Source organism: Pestalotiopsis fici (genome assembly GCF_000516985.1).
Source record: "Pestalotiopsis fici W106-1 unplaced genomic scaffold PFICI_Scf_11, whole genome shotgun sequence".
Classification (NCBI taxonomy): domain Eukaryota; kingdom Fungi; phylum Ascomycota; class Sordariomycetes; order Amphisphaeriales; family Sporocadaceae; genus Pestalotiopsis; species Pestalotiopsis fici.
Window position 1 is genome coordinate 1,749,287 of NW_006917101.1, and position 20,101 is coordinate 1,769,387.

The window sequence follows — 20,101 nt, forward strand, 5'->3', positions numbered from 1 at the left end:
AAAATATTTTATTTTTTATAAATTTAATAAAAGGCGGCTTATTATAATATAATTAAAATAACGGCATTTAGGAAATCTATAGCCTAAGCCGAATTATCCTATGCTTTAATTATTTGCTTTATTTAGGCTTTTATTATAATTATTTTTTATTTATTAACCTAATTTATAATTTTTTTTAATATTTTCGGAAATTTAAAAACTTTTAAATATTATTTTTTTATTTTTTTTTATTATTTATAGCTAATTTGCTATAGCAAGCCCTTAAATTCTCGTATTATTTATATAAAGGCTTATTAATTAAATAGCACGTAAAAAAAAAATTTAAAAAAATCGTAATAATTATCTATTTCGTGATTTTTTTAATTACCGTATATTATTTAGCGTATATAGCCTCTTTTATTTTATAATAGTTATAATTAAGGTTAAACGATTTTTAACCTTTTTTAATAAAATCCGTTATCGTTTATTCCCCGTTTTTTTTATTTTAAATACTCGGATCGTCGCTTTTATTTATAGCTTCGAAAGTCGCTACCGCGGTTTTTATATATTTGGTTTTTTTTATATCCGGTTCGATTAGGGTTCTAATTAAAATCGTTTTATTTTTAAGGTAATTAATTAATCCGGTAATTTATACCTAAATCTAAAACGTATATTTTTAATTATTCTAATTAGAGGTTATTTTTAACGATGCCGTTAGACCGATTCCGGCTTTTTTTATAATTATTATTTTCGTAGCTTCGGCGGAGGCATTAAAACTTTTAATTATTAATTAAAGTGGTGCTTTCTTATTAGAGTTTAAATTAGTTTAATATAGGTATTAATTATATAATATATTAATTTATATTTTGCGCCTTTTAGTTTTAATAAAGTATACGCTTATTTAGGTGGCCCCGGCTAATCCCCGGGAGGTCCCGTATATTTATCTGGATATTATAGTATTGATCCGTGTGCTTAAGCACACGCCAGTGTATAGGAACCATAATCCACCATTTGATACTTATATTACGGTTATTTTTTAAAATAGCATTAAGCTTAATATTACTTATATTATTAAATTTATTTTTAATAAGCGTGCTTTTTTTAGCCTCGCTTTTTTGGCTTTATTTTTAATTAAAATAAACGGTAATAATATCGGTTTTTATAATCCTTTTATCGTTATAAATCGTCGCTGGCACGGTAGCAATTATATAATAATCCTTATTAAACCGCGAATAGCTATTTCTACTTTCCAAATTACGGTTTCGAATACCGCTTATAATATTTATTATATATTCCGTTTCTTTAAAATTAAAATAAAAATTTTTAATAAAAGTGCTATCGGCGGCGGAGCGATAATATAGATTAATAACTCCGCTATTACCCGGATTTATTATAATTATTTTACGCAAATATACCCGCAATATAAAAATCGAAAACGCTATAATAATTATCGCTATTTCGGCTACTATTTATATAGCTAAATCGCCGGTATAATAAGTAAAATCTTCCGAATTAACTAAAAGGATCTTAATATAATATATTATAAAAGTTATGCCGGCCCTATATTAATACGGATTAATACGCGACGTCGGTAGGCTACGCCCTTATTAAACCAATTAAGGCATTAAAAAAAAAAAAAAGGATACCGCTATAAGGTGCAGGAAAGGTATAGAATTTGATATTTACACCAATCCTAGGCTTATGCAGACTGCAACACCAATCCTCTCATTTATTCTCATATTCAACTTCATAATAATCGCCCATGGAACCAGCGCAAGTAGCCAGTCTATGGCTGCCGAGTAGGCTGCACCAAAGATGCTAAAGCGGATAGTGATGAGAATATCGAAACACGTCCCCGGAACCATTGGGTTCCACGCCGCTTCACTCGGAATGCATCGCAGAAAGGGCAGGATGGCATTGACAAGAAGCGTCAGGTTCAATGTGATGATGATGGCCCATACCGCTTTTTTCAGCCACCCGTCGGTAAGTCGCAAGAGGGTGAGGGCAAACGATGTCTTGGAAAACGCCGCAGCAACGAGCGTCAGAACACTCGTGACGCTCACGAGCTTGACCAGGGTATAAAGGTTTTCCTCGGGGACCTCGACAGAGTGCTTGCCAAAGCCCAGCGTCACTGCGTACGATGACAGGCTCACGTGCGTAATTAACAATAACTTTTTCCCAGGTCAGACTCGCGCAATCCACTTATACAAGATGCAATAGAATACTTGCCCATGATATCGTTAGAAAATGGTCGTCCCACCACAGCCTACTCTGCGTCAGCCTAACGTAGAGCCTCGTCCCCAGTAACACGGTCGCGGTAGCTGTCAACGCCCAGCAGATGCCATCTATTCTTGGTCCGATGGACATGATCGTTCAAAAGGGTCGAGCAGGACAAAGCAAGATTGTCAAATCAAAGACTGGCCCTTTGATGGCAGAACCATCGCCGCGAGCAGCTGAAGGGAGAAAAGGTGAAAACGGATTGCGAAACACCGAGTATCATATCTTCTTTGCCACCCTTCCCTCTTCCAGGGGATGATATCTTAAAAAGAACATGAGAAGAGAGATATGACCCCTGTAGGTTTTGGTAATAACAGTGGGCCAAAGCCTCTTTCGCCAGGGCCTCTGCCTCCTCTTCTCGGCACTTGGGGCCAGGGAGTCCATTCCATCGGGACGGTAGCCGATGGGGGGAGAAAATGGCAACTATACCTGCACCAATGCACTCTTTGACGATGGGGACATACCGCATTGGAGACGGACTCTACATGGCCATGATTGCGCCGCCCGCAAATAAGACTACACTACTACGACATCCAGTTCTGTGATGTTCGCTTCAACAATGAGAATCATGGGTAAGTTTGGGGTAGTCAGACTGTTTGGTGCTGGCCATAATAAATAGTCTACCTACTCAGCGCCTGGGCAGCTGAATTATTTTATCATCCAGCCGCTAAGAGGAACGATCGCAATCTTCCAAGCTGAACCCCAGTCTTATATCCGAATCTATCGTCTCCCCGAGCGCAGTGGCGGCCGCAAGTGGCACGGATGATCATGCCCAAGAGAGCCGTAGTAGATATAATAACTAGGTAGCACCCCCTTGACATTGGAATTTTTACACTCGTCACCAAAATGGTCGTTTTTCAATACCACAGAACATCAGCAAATTAACCGATTTTGAAGCAGGAAAAAAAGGAATATCAAATTATAGTAGCACGTCAAGGTCAAACTTTTCGAATCATCTTTTTTCAATTTTTTTGGGCAGACTGTCAGCCGTGTGAAGTTGGAGTGTATATTCACGAATGTAAAAATTCCCATGTCTAGCTCCTGGTAGGTAGGTAGCTAATACCTAGCTCTATTACTCTTTCCCCCCGGAGATCTCGGCTGCTGGATATGATTAGTTGGTAGCTTGAGATTACGATAAGCCTATAGAGGTTTAGCAGCCGGGCCCATTGTCCAATACAATAACACTTTCACATTGAATGGCGAGAGAAAGGGGACTACGCGCGTACAAGGCTGAACTGATGCCAGTGAGATTGAGGCGTACCTGACAAGACCATTCCATCTGTAAGCGAGAGGCTGCACTCGAGGTTAGCGAGCCAAGATGGTTGCAGTTTGCGTATAGTCTCCAGGTAAGATAAGCGAAAAACGTGGATACTAGGCTCATGCATACAGAGCACATGCTTTGTCGCAGTTTCTGGCGTAGCGACAGAGAGAGAATAACGACACAATGAGAAGAGCGGCCTGTGCCCTCACCCCTCTCTGACCATGAAACAGATTAGCGAAGACGGGTGAGAAAGTTGCGTCGGTGCTTTGAATCCAGCCGCTCGGGTACATTATCTTGCGCGTGCCAAGACATGTCAAAGTGTTTTAGCATGTGGACAGCCGATCGTGGGGAAAATCTTTGGTCTTCTTCACTGATTTTCCTACGAGGCGAGGAGGACACCTTGTCTCAAATCCCGTTCAGAAAAAGAGGGCATGAAATGGTCCATTCTGGGCCCAGATATTATCCCTACGTGGGTAGAAAGCCGGCAGCCGTTGGCTAAGAGTGGGATGTGAAGCCGATCGCAGCTCTGAGCTATCCCGCTTTTGAGGATAGAAGGTGGCAGCTGCGAAAGGGCATTGGCACGAGATATTTCCCCTGGTTTCTGACGGATTTGCGATATCGGGTTGTCTTCTCATTTCAAGCGCACAAGATCAAACTTCAACTTGACTCTGCATCTTTGATGCCTTTTCTTTCTCAATGTGACAGGCGTCGTTTACATACTCAGCACGCCTATTGCTGCAAGTGTTGAGAGGCGACACCCTCCCGTACCCGAAGTCGTATCATGGTTCTGGTCGCAAGGCTTTGAATCCACAGCACAGGAGGTGACATATAAACAGAAGAAGAAGAAGAAAGCCACTAAGCCCTGAACTCAGCATATAACATAATCATTTTCTTCTATGACGGCATCGCATATAGGCGCAGTGTAGTAAGTCAAATAGTAAGCGAGATCTAAGCGAAATATACTCGTACGTTATTGTTACACTACCAACTTGGCCAGTAGCAATTGGTTAGGGAGTAGGTATCTAACCTACCTAACCTGCCTACCAGCTACCTCAGGTTAGATGTCGAGTCGCATTTTGTGCAAAACACCCCACCACCTACCTAATTTACCCCGCCATCCCACTTCCATTGGCCGTGCATGCACATTCGCCGCGAGGGCCAGATCATCAATTGCAGTGTCAACCAGAGCCAGAATCCCACCTACATTAGCACTTGGTCGCAACCAACCAACCCAACACTATACCCCTCGATAGCTGCGCCGACAGCATCCCGATATCATGGCCGAGGAATCAAAAGTCATCGACCCCCAGCTCGCCGAGCCCGCTGAGGAAGACCCCAAGGGCAAGGGCAAGGCCGCTGCCGTGGACTCAGACGACGAAGCCGACGAAGAGCCAGCCGCCGATGCCAGCGCACCTGCCGCAAAGAAGAAGAAGTCCAAGAAGAAGAAGCTCAAGGATGCCCTCTCTGGAAAGTCCTCGTCCAAGGATGAACAAGAGTCCAAGCTGCACAAGGCCATTGACAACCTCACCCCCGACCAAGTATCCCAGCTCCTCGATCTCAACCCGGCGCTGGCCAGCGAAATCGCCAAATCGACCGGCAGCAATGATCTGAGCTCGGCCACTGAGGCCTTGAAGAGGCTTAAGCTCCAGGAAATCATGACGGGCTTGGCTGCCAGTGGAAAGAACGCAAAAGACATGGGCGCATACAAGTTCTGGTCAACACAACCTGTCCCCAACTTTGGCGAGGAGTCCAAGTTTGAGGATGGTCCCATCAAGGTCCAGACTCTGGAATCGGTTCCAAAGGAACCGGCGCCGCTCATTTCGGGCTTTGAGTGGTGCGACATGGACATCTCGAATCCCCAAGAGAATGAAGAGGTTCGTGAGCTTCTTCAGGGACACTACGTTGAGGATGACGAGGCTCTGTTCCGGTTCAACTACTCGTACAGTATTCTCAAGTGGTGAGTGTTGGATCTGTCTTGGCTATCGATTATTAGGCGCTAACATACAGAATCATAGGGCAATGATGCCTCCCAACTGGAAGAAGCAGTGGCATGTCGGTGTGCGCGCATCGGCTTCCAAGAAGCTCGTTGCCTTCATCTCTGCTGTGCCCTTGGAGATCCGAGTCCGCAAGAACATCGTCCACGCGTCCGAGGTCAACTTCCTTTGCATTCACAAGAAGCTGCGATCCAAGCGACTCGCTCCGGTTCTGATCAAGGAGGTTACACGCCGCTGCAACCTGGAGGAGGTCTGGCAAGCTATCTACACTGGCGGTATTGTGTTGCCCACTCCAGTCAGCACTTGCCGTTATTACCACCGTGCCATTGACTGGCAGAAGCTGTACGAGACAGGCTTCAGCCCCCTTCCTGCTGGTTCCAAGCCTCAGTACCAAGTCCGCAAGTACCATGTACCCGAGAACACCAAGCTGAAGGGCCTGAGAGAAATGCAAGAAAAGGATGTCGATGCTGTTCACGATCTCCTGATCCGGTACCTCCAAAGATACGACCTTGCTCCTGACTGGAACAAGGAGGACGTTCGCCACTGGCTTCTGCATAAGAAGGCCAAGGACCAGCTCGAGGAGCAGGTCATCTGGACTTACGTGGTTGAAGACGAGAACAAGAAAATTACGGATTTCTTCTCGTTCTACTGCCTCGAGTCGTCTGTCCTGCGCGAGTCGAAACACAAGGTTGTTCGTGCCGCCTATCTCTTCTACTACGCAACAGAGACTGGCCTTGGCGACAACGTCGACCGGGAAGCCTTCAAGACCAGATTGAATGCACTCATGTCAGATGCTCTCGTTCTCTGCAAGAGAAATAAGTTTGACGTATTCAATGCCCTCTCACTCATGGACAATGGTCTGTTCTTGGAGGAGCAAAAGTTTGGTGCTGGTGACGGCCAGCTTCACTACTATTTGTTCAACTACAGGGCCAATGCTATTGCAGGAGGTGTCGACAAGCGGAATCGTCTGGATGACCAAGCGCTTAGCGGCGTTGGCTTCGTCATGCTATAGAATCTTCCTCCAAGAAGCAGATGCATTACGGGGCAGCTTTGTCGAAAATAGCTCCGCAGGGTCCTCCGGTCCAGCAAGAGGTGTGCACTATTTTCAGTTTTTTGGACACGTAGGGTTCTCAAGACTGAGACACTTGTAGTAAATATCACCACTAAAAGTCAAATGATGTCGAATCTCTCATGAGAAACTTGCTCCATTCCTTCTCTCCCTCGATCCTGTGATAAATCTTCATGAATCCGCTGTTGTCCATGTGTTCCATTTCTGCAGCTCCAAATCCAATGGTTTCGGTATAATGGCTCCCGCGTACAATGATTCATGCTACCTAGGTATGCTTCGATCCGTTACAACTCCAAATCTCCCTGTTGTACTCCACCAGCTTATGCTTAGTTGCACTGGCCTTGAAAACGGTTCTAGAATTCAGGAGCTTGGCGATCAGCCGAGCTCCAAGTCGTGTGAACCCGTTTTCCTATCTCTAAAGGCCCTAGTAATTAAAGCCCGGTAGACGCTAAAAAATACCCCAGGCTTTGCTTCTCCGCACGCTTGAAGTCCAAAAGATTCCGCAAATCGGCTCACTTCTTGATAACAATGGCGGATATGATCTCGAAATGCGGAGAGGAACACAGCCGACATGGACGCTAAAGGTGATATTCTGCGATAAGAGCCAGCTATAACTAAGTAGCGGAGGTAACCACTTGCTATACTCTGATTATACCTGCATTCAACTTTTCTCTTTCTTCACTTTCTGACAAGTTCTTCTACGCAAGCGTTTGTTTCTTCCAAAATCATCAAGATGGCTGAAAACTCCATGTTTACCGAAGGGCAGTTCCTGCTCGGCACGTTTGCCAGCAACTGCAGTAGCGGCATGTCCGTGACCAAGATCCCTGAGCGATGGGTGAATTCGTGGGAAAACAATCTCAAATTGGCCAAGCTGTTGGATGAAGCCGGAATCGACTTTATGCTTCCTATAGCCCGGGTGGGTGACTATCTTGATCTGTCGAATTGCCTACCTTGGTAGCAATCAGAGACTGCATTTCAAGGGCTGCGAGTGCCAGCATCTGCTGCCTTTTTGTTTACCGACCTTTGCTAAACAGACTGCTGATATTTTGATGACTTAGTGGATCGGTTACGGAGGAGAGACCAACTTTCACAAAGACGTGCTGGAAACCGTCACATGGGCTACTGGTCTACTGGCGCACACCAAGGACATCAACGTGATTGCTACTGTCCACACAGTTGCAAACCACCCAGCCGTCGTAGCAAAGCAAATTGCTACCATTGACAAGATTAGCAACGGGCGTGTAGGCCTCAATATCGTCGCTGGCTGGAACCAGCCCGAGTATGAAGCGCTGGGGCTGCAACTGCCCGCCACGCACGAGGAGCGCTACGGGTACGCACAGGACTGGTTCGACGTGATCAAGGCGTTGTGGACCAAGACGGAGTCGTTTGACCACGACGGAAAATTCTTCAAGCTCAAGAACATCCTGGGCCTCCCGCAGCCGTCGCGGCGGGCGCCCATTCTCAACGCCGCGGGCTCGGGGCAGGGCCGCGAGTTCGCCATCAACAATGCCGACTTCTTGTTCACGCCGGCGATTGACCTGGAGCGGAGCAAGGGCGAGGTGGCGGCGCTCAAGGCGCAGGCGCGCGACGCGGGCAAGACGGTCGGCGTGCTGACGCTGGCTCACGTCGTCTGCCGCCCAACGGAGCAGGAGGCCAAGGACTTTTACGCCTACTTCTGCGAGCAGAACACGGACGAGGGCGCCGTGGACAACCTCGTGGCGCTGCAGTTTGCCCACGCCCAGTCGTTTCCACACGACCTGCTCGCCCTCATCCGCAACCGCATGGCTGCCGGCCACGGTGGATATCCCCTCATCGGCACGCCGCAGCAGGTGGCTGATGGGCTCTTGGCTCTGCACGCTGCTGGTTTCAACGGCACGACGATTTCGTTTGTTGATTACGTTGAGGAGTTTCCTTACTTTAGGGATAACGTCCTGCCCATCCTGGAAAAGGCAGGCATTAGACGTCCGGCACGCAGTGCCTGATATTGTTCACCGAGAGCAAGGTTGACAAGAATAGATGAAACAATGATCAATGAAACAAAATGATTTTAAATATCTGTGCTAGAAGCCTCACAAACTAAAAGATACGGGTCCAGTGCATCGCAACGGTTGGGGTGAGATGTGAATGTCTGTCCAAATTCAAAGTGTTGAGATGGATAAATAAAGTCTTGGCTCGGCGTTTTCAACCTAGCATAAACCCAGAATTTAAGTTTGGGCAAATGACCACATCTCCCGAAGTAGATATGGATGCAACGATTGATTGGCTCATCAGGACCGTACATGTCAATTGTTTCCCCCAAGAACAAAAAGCACATGAAAGGAAGACGGAACAAGTATTACTTGCAATTACCGTGCTACATATGCAGGTGCCTGTTGGAATAGAATGAGCTTATCGAAAAGTTTCATAAATCGCGGCAGGATCCAGGGCAAGTATGCAGGTAGCGAAAAGCAATATCGTACTATCAGAGTCGCACTGGAGGGTGTCTGTCTACTTTAGCAACCAGCAGCGTTGTGCCTCGGTCCCTAATAATCCAGCTTATCTGGGGCTGTCTCGGGGCGGCTTGAACGGCACCACGAAGACCGATCGTCATTACTCGCGATTCCACATTCCCATAATTTCGTCACTTTCCAAATGTTGGTTGTGCATGCATGCGACTTTTTGAGTAATTGCTGTAATTCAATTTCTTCAGTTTGCATCTAGACGCGAATTTGGATTTACCTGTTGTCCACTTTCATTCAAGAGCCGCGACGCAGACTTGTTCCTCCTACACGATCCAGCCTTAACGGTGAGCACGTGCACCCGATAGAACCGAGTCAATAGAGGCGACGTCACAACTTTCAAATCTCACCATGTGAGTAGCGCACAACTTTAACGATGAATCGCAGATATACTAAACCAAGGATAGGGCAACCACAAAACCTCAACGGTCCTTGGCCGAAGATATCAAGAAGCACCCAGCATTTCCGACGGCAGTATGGCAACTCGTGCCAGACCGCCAGGGCCTGTTGCCTGTAGCGGCTGACCGTGGAGGCCCCGTTGATATCTCCTGGGAAATCCATGGCGAAGGGCCCATCAAGATGCTTGTAAGCTTGCGTCTTTCAAACCCACTTCCCTCCAGTACATGAGGACTGTAAAAGTGAGAGCAAATATAATGCTAACCACAATGTCAGTGGATCTGCGGCCTTGGATTCATCAAAAGCTCTTACCAGCGCCAAACAATGCATTGGGGTCACTACCACGCAGACAAGTACTCGGTCCTGATCGTTGATAACCGTGGTATGGGCGGATCGGGTAAGCCGCTTTCGCGGTATTCGACCTCTGAGATGGCAAAGGACATTATCGAAGTCCTCGACCACGTCGGGTGGATCTCGTCGCGACAGGTGCACATCTGTGGCCTGTCCATGGGTGGCATGATTGCGCAAGAGCTGGGCATGCTGATCCCTGACCGTATCGCCTCGCTCAACCTGCTCTGCACCGCCGCCGCCATTGAGAACACCACCTCGTTTACTGAAAACATGATGAACCGCATCACCATGTTGCTGCCAAAGTCCCTGGACCGCACCATTGAGTATGCTGCGGGCAACATCTTTGCCAAGGCCTTTCTGGACGAGCCCGACGCCGCCAAGCCGCCCACGGCCTCAACCCCCAAGGTCAAGATGCCCCCGAATGGCGAATATCTCATGTTCGAGACCAACTTTGACCGCTTCGCAGCCCAGGAGATCACCAAGCAAATGGACAAGGAGGGCTTCACCAAGCAAGGCTTCCTGTGCCAGCTCATTGCGGCGGGGTGGCACCACAAGAGCCCGGCCCAGCTCAAGGACATGGCGGACAAGGTCGGCCGCGAGCGTATCCTGGTGCTGCACGGCACCGAGGACAACATGATTTCCATCCCGCACGGCAGAAAACTGGTCGAATACATCCAGCCTGGAGCGGGCGTCATCGTGGAAGGCATGGGCCATGCTCCAGTCATGGAGCGAACAGAGTGGCTTGCAGACTTACTAAGCGAGCGCATGGCGGTTGGCGAGAAGCTTAGCGGAAGGGCATGATCCTGAATGAATACGTGAATTCTTACTTTCTTCCATATATAGATTATTCGTACGCGTAAGATTTAGAGTATGAAGGCAAACATTCAGCAAATGAAACTGTAAGGACTGATTTCAAGATTATTTGAATAGAGGGTTAAGTGACTCTGTTAGTGCATGCCAGTTCCAGATGGGCTGCACGATCACAAAATACTGCGACTGATGAGATCCTCTGTGATTCGTTCAAGGCCGGGCTAGTTCATACATTCGCACAGTCTACAAGCCACAAACAGAAGTAAATCATTTCGGTATATCCTAAACCAACTCCGCCTCTATAACACTCTCGAGGGCTCTCGGGTGTCTAGAAATGGACACCACTTGGAAACCCATACCTCCCAGCAGCTTCCTCCAGTGCTCCTCGGTCCTCTCCAGACCAGAAGTACAAGCCATGAGCTGCAGATCCATGGTCGTCATCATGCTGCTCGCACCCTGCGCCGGCAGCACAATCTCATAGATAATGAGCTTGGAGTAGCCCTTGGTCATGGCCGCCTTGACGTTTTCAAAGATGCGCACGCAGTCGGCGTCGGGCCAGTCGTGAGGCACGGCGTGGAAGAAGTAGGCCCTCGCGCCCCGGACCGGCTGCGGCGTGAAAAAGTCATACGGCATGCGCGTGATGCGCTCGTCGAGTTCTTGCCGGATGTGCTTTTCAATCACGTCCGGCAGGTCCTGGAGGACCACGGCGCCCGCCGGCAGCTCTGGGTGCTTGGCGAGGAACCGGGCCGAGTCGAGACCGTGGGCACCGCCAACATCAACGAGCAGCGGGGCGGGGTTGCCCTTGTTGCTGTCGTCTTGCAGATTGGCGCCCTCGGTGAGCCTCGTCGTGTCGTAGACTTGTGTCCAGTCCATCTTGTGGTTCCGGAGCGCCGCCATTAGACCAATGAAGCTGCCACCGGCCCCGGTGTGCTTTTGGCAGTAGGTGAAAAAGTCGTCACCAGACATATCTCTGTAGTTGTCAAATTCGGCAATGTCAAGAGGCTCTTTGTAATCATATTTGGGCAGAAACTTGGCCAGGTTCATCCCGCAAGGAACTGTATGATCCATGCTGTGGTTTTAGGTCAGCTCCCTGGAGTATAATGGCATCAACTCTCAAAACAGAGTGTGTGACTTTACCCGCATTGAACTGTCTGATCTAGATAGGACACTGGGTCACCCATTGCCCGAGAGAATGGCGTCGACTTCCAGGTATCGGGACCAACCTCTTCCAAGATGTGAACAGCGGCAATGTGTCTGACAAACCGGCCTGGCGGAATATGAGCACACATTCAATGGCCTGGCTTCGCATGCGTCCAATACTCACGAAGAAGATTTGGCTCTACCGGTCTCGTCGCCATAGCCAGCAGATTTTCGAGCGTCTTTGGGCCGCCCGGGTGGGCCGTTTCTTCCTCAAGCCACTTGGCCCAGATTCCCAGGTCCTGGCATACCTGCAGCCCAGATAACAACACTGGTGTCTCGAACCCGAGCTCCCAAGCTCTCTCAAAGGGAGTCTCTAGCCTGGCGAGTAGTCTTCGGGCGGCCTCTTTGGCCGCGTATCGCCCCGCGTCGCTGCTAAAGGCTTCCACCTGTATCGAGTCCAGCAGAGAGATGGTTTCTGCGTCGTCTAGAGCCGGTGCCATTGTGGAACGGGTTCAATACCAAGGGGATGATACAGGGCGAGCTGAGTATGAATTGGAAAGGGGTGTGAAAGAGGGCTCGCCTCCGATTTTAAGCAAGGAAAAGCTCATCCCATATTGACATCCGCAGGAGAACCCGGGTGCCTTGAATGGGCAATCAAGAACCATGTACCTCGGCCGAATCAACTCATGTGTGGATATGAGACGTAAGCGTCAAGGATTCGAGGACAGCCTTATGCATCTCCCGTGGCAATCTCCACATGGGTTTTCTTTCTTGCAACTATTCTCAAGTGTCCCTGTTCTCGAAACATGACTATCTTTCCACTTCGCTTATTGCTAATGCTTGAAATTTATAGACAGTTATATGTTCAGATTACGCTCTGGTACTTTTCCTCTGGGGAATTTCAATATATATGAATTTGCCGTTCTTCGATTCGGATCAGCTCCAATCTGCAGTGTACTTTGTCGCTGCACCAGGGTCTATACCCATGGTGGATCCCCAACATTAGTAGTTGGCGAATCCAAACGCATTACCAAGAGCGTCGCCTCCTGCCCGGCGTAATCTCCGTCGCGAACTACTGCCCATTTGTAGATGCATCTTGCTTGACTTACAAGGCTACCAATCTTGGTCGGCAGCCAGGACCACGTGTTTTTGAGCAGTGGCAGTCTTGATCCCAAGACTCCTCATGTGTTCTTGAGTAAACCGCAACAGAATACTTTGAAGGGCCTAATTGAGTATTATCAATACCCATTACTCGTTATAACATGCCCGCCAAGGATGCGCGGCCTGCTAAAAAGTTCTGTTGCATTCATCTTGTGGCCATATACCACGAAGACATGTCCGTGCACAATCTGCTTCTTGTCGAATTCATATCGTGCACTTACAAAAAAAAAGGCCTTACGTTCCGATGGGAAAGTGAGATCCCTATTATTTCGAAGTCGTATACAAAGGGCCATAGCTCAGTGTCTTCCAACATCGACTTTTTGGTAGACGCACCCCATTAACTATCCGCGGATCAACAGGTAATACCCACAAATATATACTTGTCATTACATTCTAGACCACCTATTGCGCTGCACCTATCACACTACTCCTTGCCATATGATTAAACTGGCCGCAGCCGGCGAGCTTTTTTTTTGGTTGGTGTGGGGGTGGGGGTCCGATTCTTAAAAAAGACAAAACATGATCAACTTGAGTTGGATTTATTAAGTTTGTTTTTCTTTAAGAAGAAAAACAGTGCAGTGCCATAAGTGCAGCCAGATAAACGGTCCAGAGTAGTGGGATTGCTGCGGTGGGATCAAGTGGGTTAGGTGGGAGCAGTGTGGGAGGAGTTGATTTTTGGTATACTTGCTTATATAACCTGGCTCTGTTCTACCGCTGTCTACCTAATAGGTTTAGTTTAATCTAGGCAGGTATAATGAATAATGGATGGCCCTTTGACTCCCTTTGCGATGGTTGGTCACAACTATTAGTAGACGGATTTACGGAATTAAGGAAAACAGGCGGGAGTCGCTCTGGTAATTATATTGCCCGTAGCTGACAAATTGAGGTTTAACAACGAATGCTATAGGCATATCACTCTGTCCTTGCCGACGACATGACTCGTGAAGAACATTCTACGCTGTATATAATAGCATCCGATCTAACACCAATAATTCATCTGCCATGCATACTATATTTTTGAAACCTTGTCGTCTCAATCTCGTAAACGATCATGTACAACCGCATCGCAGTGTACGGCCACCGAGGCTGGGTTAGTTCCGCCATTGTTGATAACCTTGCAATCTCCGGAGCATCAGTCACTGTGCTTTACCGTCCTGGGTCCGATGTTTCGGGACTTGCAGGTGCCACAAAGAAGATTGAACTCGACTTGGAAGACGAAGAAGCACTGGTTGCTGCACTTCAGGACATAGATATTGTGATGTAAGTCAAAGTCTGATGCGCGATGAGTGTTTAGTTGATGACTGACGCCAGTCTTTCCTGTCCGCCAGTTCTCTCGTTGGACACGAAGGTGTATCAAGACAGCACGCATTCATCAAGGCCATCCCCAAGACGAATGTGAAGCTTTTCGTTCCATCTGATTTGGCTGCTCGTTATGAGGAGCAAGGACTTCGAATCGGCGTCAATGCCGCCAAGGAAGCCATCGAGTTGGCAGCCAAACGGGCATCCATTCCAATGACGATAGTCCTCCCTGGCAATTTTGCGGAATTCGCCCTAGGAACCTTGTAAGACAGACTTTCCGGGAAAAGACATTTTGTCAGATAATGTGAAGTGTATATACTAAGAGTTGTCGGCACAGGGCCATGGGTGTGGATTACAAGGGGAACAGGCTTATTTACACGGGCGAAAGCGCTGACAAACCGTTGAACCTCTGGTGAGTGGACATCAAGCAAAGGCCCGGGACTCTAATGACCAGATGCATCACTGACTCTTTATTGGCAACCAGTACGCGGCACCATGTTGCGGCCGCTTATGCATCCATATTTGCAACTACACCCATCGAAAAGCTGCAAAACAGAGTTATTGCGCTGTCCGAATTACGACCTACAGGTAAAGCCGTCGCTTTGGCACTCGAGAAGCGGCACGGAAAAGCACCAAAGATAGTTGCACAGAGTCTGGAAAAGATCAATGATCAAGTAGAAGAAGCTCTTCGGGTTGGAAGTCCTTTCGCCCTGGCATGGTATTGCCGCAAGATTTGGGGCACAGGGCAGCAGGCAGAGATGATTGGAAACGATATCTGGGAGGTCCCAGGATATTCACCAGCATCTCTCGAAGACCTGGTGGTGGAGGGTAAGCTAGAACCATATCGCGGCATGCCGCCACAGGTTGTGGAATTCTTCTCAAAGACATTTGAATAAAGTTGGCATGCGCCGAAAAGAAAATACCAAATGATTAAAATATCTGAAGCCATGACCATTGGGCAAGTTCTGATTAATCAACTGTGTTACAGTAGGCAAGGGTCACATGAAGTTTGGTACTGGTCGGCTACCCAGGCCCACGGGTCAAAGGTGCCTGTGTTAGTGGAGTTTAGGACCCAAGAAATTGGTTATCAGAAGAGGTGGCGCTAGCTCGCGGGCCCCAAGTCTTTCTCGTCCCTCCCACTTTTGACCACAAACAATCGCCACTTACACACTATTCTTACTCAGGCCATTCAGAGGCCCATAAATGAATTGATATGATAAGTGAGCCGTTTATCCATATCGTTTAGCAGCCTCTCTCCGCAACCGACTTCCGCCCGATCAAAGAGCACGCGACCTTGTGCCTCAATAGGAAGGTGGAAGTGCGATCATCGTCGGTTGTCCGGCCGCCCCTTGAAGGTGCTAAATGGTGAACCCGCCCCGAACGCCCTAGCCCATGCAGCTAAACACCATGTCACGAATCCTCCAGCAGGGCCCCGACGGCAAGGGCCCGAATACAAAAGCCTACGACCGTCCGCGTCGTCATGGCCGTAATGATTGGCGAAGACTCATGTTCCTGGGCTTGGCAGTCTTCATCATGATGGCCGGATCGTGGAAAAGGGCCCTCTGGCTGGTGCCGTCGCTAGCAGTGCCTGTGCTGTCGGGTGCATCCTGCAAGTTTGACCTGTACAAGCACTTGGGAAACTTGTCGCCGTATTTTGTGCCAGACAATACTCCGGCCTCTTTAAAGTCTGGCGCGCCGCCGGGCTGTACAGTCGACAAGGGCTTCCTTGTGCACCGACACGGCAGCCGTAATCCTCTGTCGGACGAGGTTGGCGTTATACAAAACCTGTCATACTATATCAACAACAACTCGGCCCTCTTCTCGACTCCACAGACGGAGCTGCCGGCCGAGTACGCCTTTTTGACGGCGGGCTGGAACAGCACCTTTACCATCAATGACCTGTCTGCCCCCGGCCGACAGCAGCTCTTTGACCATGGCGTGGCCATGAAGCTCAAGTACCCTGATCTGTTCACCGACGTTGTGCTTGCCGGCGACCAGGATCGCGTGGTGGAGTCGGCCGTCTGGTTCATGGACGGCTACTATGGCCGTTATGTCAACTCGACAGCGACTCTGAACCGCATTGCCGAGGATGATGTCACTGTGAGCTGGATCACCCCAGTCGATACTTGCGATGGCTGGGAGTACAGCCTGGGAGGCAGCCTGGTCACTGAATGGGGTGCCGTCTACCTGCCTCCCATTGCAAAGCGGATCAACAGCTTACTGGCTGAAGCCTATCCGACTGTGAATTTCACAGCCGCCCATGTCCACGGCATGTTGTACGCCTGTGCATATGGCACTGCTGTGTATGGCATCGACTCATCTCCGTGGTGTCCCATCTTTCTCCCAGAAGAGATTCTCAACCACGAATACGAGTATGATCTCCTGATGCGAGGTGCCTTTGGCTACGGCTTGCCAGACGACATGGGCACCGTTGTAGGCAGCCTCCTCGTGTCAAACGTGACCGCGTTCCTTCAGGACAACTCGGGGCCCAACCTGTCGTTGAACTTTGGCCACGACACCACGATTGACCTCGGACTGACGGCGCTCGGTCTCGCCGCGGACCCGGCATACCCTCCAGAGGGACCTGTCAATGCCACACGTGCTTGGCGGACGGCGAACCAGGTGCCCTTTGCTGCACAAATGTTTTGGAGGAGTCTGTCGTGCGGCGAGGACACCAGGATCCAGCTGCTGCTCAATGAGGCCAACTTTGACCTGAGCCCGACTGGTTGTAAGAGCGATGAATATGGGACATGCAGCTTTGGGGACTTTATTGCTGCTGACACTGTCCAGGCCGCGCTCAATGTGACGCACGGCGATGCGAGATGGTCGGCTGCATGTGCTGCAAGTCAATAAAGGAGGAAACAGATGAGCCTATCCGATTTATAATAATAGTAGCAGAAGTAATCAAGAAAGTTGTTTTCAACATAACGAGACATTTTCCGCCTTGGTGAGGTTCGGAGATATGCCGGAGACATATCGGAGACGTATTTGTCCGATGTCTCATGCCGGGGAAATACAAGTTCAACATTGATGGCTCAGCTGCTGAATCCTGCGATGATGGCAGGTCTTGAATGACATAGGAGTGCTGTCCCCACTATTCGAACCTCGACTGGGACAATCGGAGTTTGACATGTCAGCTCGTTATGATTATTCAAGATGCACTCTTTACTTGTCCTTATATTGAGGCTGAGGCTGATGCTTCCTGATTTCTTTTATTAGTAGAATGGAATCTAGGAGTCACTTATGACTTGTTAGTGAGAAAGTTTTGGTATTGGGGTATATGAGCAGTCATGATAGAAAGAGAGGACAATCAGCACGTGCGGATAGAATGCAGGAATATATGCGTGGCGTCGGCACAGGACGCCACGCCCGCAAGCAGAGCACTTTGGATCAATTCGGTGCGGGTTGCACGTTGGTGAGAGGCCGGGTGGTGTGGGGGGGTTATATGAGAAGTTATAGTAGAAGATGGAAGGAAAGAAACAACATCATCAACCTAGTTTTTTATCCTAGTCAGCATCGTCTCAACCACGATAATAAGAGCGAGACGCGATGAAGCCATGACACGGATTCGAAGTCCCTTCACGGGCATCCTACGCAAGGCATGGGGTGTTCAAGCTGGCAGCAGTGGTGGCACATGCGGATAGTACTCAAGGTATGTAGGCCGGGATGTTTAGGTGGCGGACGCCTGTAAGCAGAGAATTGTCATAGAAGGAAAGAACAACATCATTGGCCTGGTTTCAGCCCGTCTTCTTGTCAAGCATAAATACTTTAAGTTAACAACGAGTTTCTATTTCATCATATCGTTGGGCGGTCTTTCAATAGTAAGACAAATATCGACTTGTGTATTCAATTCCCGTTCAATAATATACAGTCAAAACCATGTCTCTGTCCGCTCAACCGTCAATCCACGCGCAAGACCTTTTTGGAGTCAATGGCCTGGTCGCAGTAGTGACGGGTGGTGCCGCAGGTGTGTGCCTATAAGCCCCCGCATCACAGAAGCATGTCGCTGACCATTATATAAACAGGCATCGGGCTAATGATGACCAAGGCCCTGGAGGCCAATGGCGCTACCGTCTTTATTATTGATCTTCGTCAAAATAAACTTGATGAAGCCCAAAAACAAGCGGTAGGTTTTTACCCGTCGTGTTTTCACTTACCACTTTTTCACTCTAGTATTCCCTCGTTTCTCCCAAAACCAAGAATGCGGCTGAGATTATTTCTATCCTTGTAGAAACATGGGAAAATCATTCCCATTCAGGGCGACGTGACGTCCAAGACAGAGCTGGCAAGGATCGTGTCCACGATTGCGTCGCACCCCCTCAGCGGCGGCGTCGTCAACCTCGTGGTCGCCAACGTCGGCATCAAGGGTCCCGAGCCACCCGTATCCCTGGACCCCGGCGGCCCAACCGCGAAACCCTCGTTGCAAGAGGCCTACGAGTTTCTCTGGGCCCCCGAGACGGCCGACTTCAACGCCGTCTTTGCCACAAACGTCTCGGCCACCTATTATACCGCCGTGGCCTTTTTGCCGCTGCTCGACGCCGGTAATGCTGCGGGCAATGTATCCCAGAGCAGCCAAATCGTCATCACGGGCAGCGCGGCCTCGTACTCGCGCGTCGCGTCCAGCATGTTTGCCTATGGCGCGAGCAAAGCTGCGACGAATGACTTGACTAGGCGGCTCTCCACGACTTTGGTGCCATATCACATTCGAGTCAACTCCATCATTCCGGGAAGTAAGTGAATGCAATATTCGTTTTTCTCAGAACTATCTAGACTCCCTATGTCAAGCAGATGTCAAGGAACGTCCGCGAACCGCAGGCTGACACGAATAGCGTTCCCATCCGAGAACACTGAAGACCTCGTCAAGTTCTTTGACGCTAACCCAGAAGTCTTGAAGGAAATCTTTCCTGTTGGCCGTTTGGGAAATACAGAGGATATTTCTGGACTGATTCTTTGGCTCAGCTCGCGTGCAGGGTCATATGTCTCCGGCAGTATTGTTCTCGTGGACGGAGGCGCATTGAGCGTGCGTCCCGCATCTTACTGACGTGACATACAAGCGATACCACAGGATTCGTCAGTGAAACCATCGAAATACGAGTGGCATCCTCATATCTGAGTGTCGATTGGTCGCAAACTAGTTGGACAAGCAAGTTCATTACCTCTTCGCTTGTACATCGTCATCTTCACCATGCCTCCTCGCCGCCGCCCTCCTACTGCCTATGTGGGCGCAGAGCCTTTGCCGCTCGAGGAGTCTTGCCTCAGCCAGCTGAATCAATTGATGAGACTTCTGGCTGTTGCCTCTTACTACAATCAATGTGGTCACTGAAAATCACTTGTTGAAATCATAAATATCGTAAACAGTTGTTATTAATTGTGATTGAATGTGATTGATTTTTTGGAAAGAATTTTCAGTTTGAAAAAGGTGAAAAAGAAAGGGAAAGAAATTTGTACAAATATAGCCTCAATGTGCTACCAGGCAGCTCACAATCCATCCTAAAATGCAGAATCCCTGTTTTATCAAAAGCTCAGCCACATCAAATCCGTAGTTGGTGTTGTTAATGTGGGGGATGCCGAGTGAATTGGGGTAGCTCAAGTCACTGAAAAAGACGGCGGACTCATTTGATCTTGTTGTTTGTTGTTGCCATGACATTGCTGCATATGGTCTTGGTTGCGGTTTGCCAAGGCCGCAAAGTCCTCGAAGCCGCCGTCTAATACGGGGATAGTTAATCTTGCTGCATCGGTAGTCCGGATGAGTATGAGGTTGAATTCAACTTACCGGTCTCCTCCTCGGCGAAGCATTTTATCTATGCCTAGGCGAGCCTCTCCAGGCGCGATGGGATCAGGAACTCATCGCATGATACCTGTCTCA

At 48.8% G+C, this 20,101-nt stretch overlaps 8 protein-coding genes across 8 annotated transcripts; 6 read left to right on the plus strand and 2 right to left on the minus strand.

The window, feature by feature from the left end:
- Positions 1 to 1,661: 1,661 nt before the first annotated feature.
- On the minus strand, positions 1,662 to 2,212 carry PFICI_13514 (uncharacterized protein; the record flags this gene model as incomplete). The annotated part of the gene is made up of 2 exons (XM_007842095.1): positions 1,662 to 2,110; positions 2,152 to 2,212. The coding sequence occupies 2 exons, from the start codon at positions 2,210 to 2,212 to the stop codon at positions 1,662 to 1,664; spliced, it is 510 nt and encodes a 169-aa protein (XP_007840286.1).
- A 2,582-nt stretch (positions 2,213 to 4,794) lies between these two features.
- PFICI_13515 (Glycylpeptide N-tetradecanoyltransferase) lies at positions 4,795 to 6,523 on the plus strand (the record flags this gene model as incomplete). The annotated part of the gene is made up of 2 exons (XM_007842096.1): positions 4,795 to 5,474; positions 5,533 to 6,523. The coding sequence occupies 2 exons, from the start codon at positions 4,795 to 4,797 to the stop codon at positions 6,521 to 6,523; spliced, it is 1,671 nt and encodes a 556-aa protein (XP_007840287.1).
- Positions 6,524 to 7,313: 790 nt separating this feature from the next.
- PFICI_13516 (uncharacterized protein) lies at positions 7,314 to 8,562 on the plus strand (the record flags this gene model as incomplete). Its single annotated transcript, XM_007842097.1, has 2 exons — positions 7,314 to 7,496; positions 7,639 to 8,562. The coding sequence occupies 2 exons, from the start codon at positions 7,314 to 7,316 to the stop codon at positions 8,560 to 8,562; spliced, it is 1,107 nt and encodes a 368-aa protein (XP_007840288.1).
- Positions 8,563 to 9,211: 649 nt separating this feature from the next.
- PFICI_13517 (uncharacterized protein) lies at positions 9,212 to 10,626 on the plus strand (the record flags this gene model as incomplete). The annotated part of the gene is made up of 4 exons (XM_007842098.1): positions 9,212 to 9,242; positions 9,401 to 9,431; positions 9,486 to 9,663; positions 9,751 to 10,626. 4 exons carry the CDS (start codon positions 9,212 to 9,214, stop codon positions 10,624 to 10,626), a joined length of 1,116 nt encoding a protein of 371 aa, XP_007840289.1.
- Positions 10,627 to 10,917: 291 nt separating this feature from the next.
- On the minus strand, positions 10,918 to 12,275 carry PFICI_13518 (uncharacterized protein; the record flags this gene model as incomplete). The annotated part of the gene is made up of 3 exons (XM_007842099.1): positions 10,918 to 11,704; positions 11,773 to 11,902; positions 11,960 to 12,275. 3 exons carry the CDS (start codon positions 12,273 to 12,275, stop codon positions 10,918 to 10,920), a joined length of 1,233 nt encoding a protein of 410 aa, XP_007840290.1.
- Positions 12,276 to 13,987: 1,712 nt separating this feature from the next.
- Positions 13,988 to 15,131, plus strand: PFICI_13519 (uncharacterized protein; the record flags this gene model as incomplete). Its single annotated transcript, XM_007842100.1, has 4 exons — positions 13,988 to 14,196; positions 14,265 to 14,498; positions 14,573 to 14,647; positions 14,720 to 15,131. The coding sequence occupies 4 exons, from the start codon at positions 13,988 to 13,990 to the stop codon at positions 15,129 to 15,131; spliced, it is 930 nt and encodes a 309-aa protein (XP_007840291.1).
- Positions 15,132 to 15,642: 511 nt separating this feature from the next.
- Positions 15,643 to 17,088, plus strand: PFICI_13520 (uncharacterized protein; the record flags this gene model as incomplete). The annotated part of the gene is made up of 1 exon (XM_007842101.1): positions 15,643 to 17,088. The coding sequence occupies one exon, from the start codon at positions 15,643 to 15,645 to the stop codon at positions 17,086 to 17,088; it is 1,446 nt and encodes a 481-aa protein (XP_007840292.1).
- A 1,026-nt stretch (positions 17,089 to 18,114) lies between these two features.
- On the plus strand, positions 18,115 to 19,276 carry PFICI_13521 (uncharacterized protein; the record flags this gene model as incomplete). Its single annotated transcript, XM_007842102.1, has 4 exons — positions 18,115 to 18,202; positions 18,261 to 18,361; positions 18,467 to 18,965; positions 19,065 to 19,276. The coding sequence occupies 4 exons, from the start codon at positions 18,115 to 18,117 to the stop codon at positions 19,274 to 19,276; spliced, it is 900 nt and encodes a 299-aa protein (XP_007840293.1).
- Positions 19,277 to 20,101: the final 825 nt, after the last annotated feature.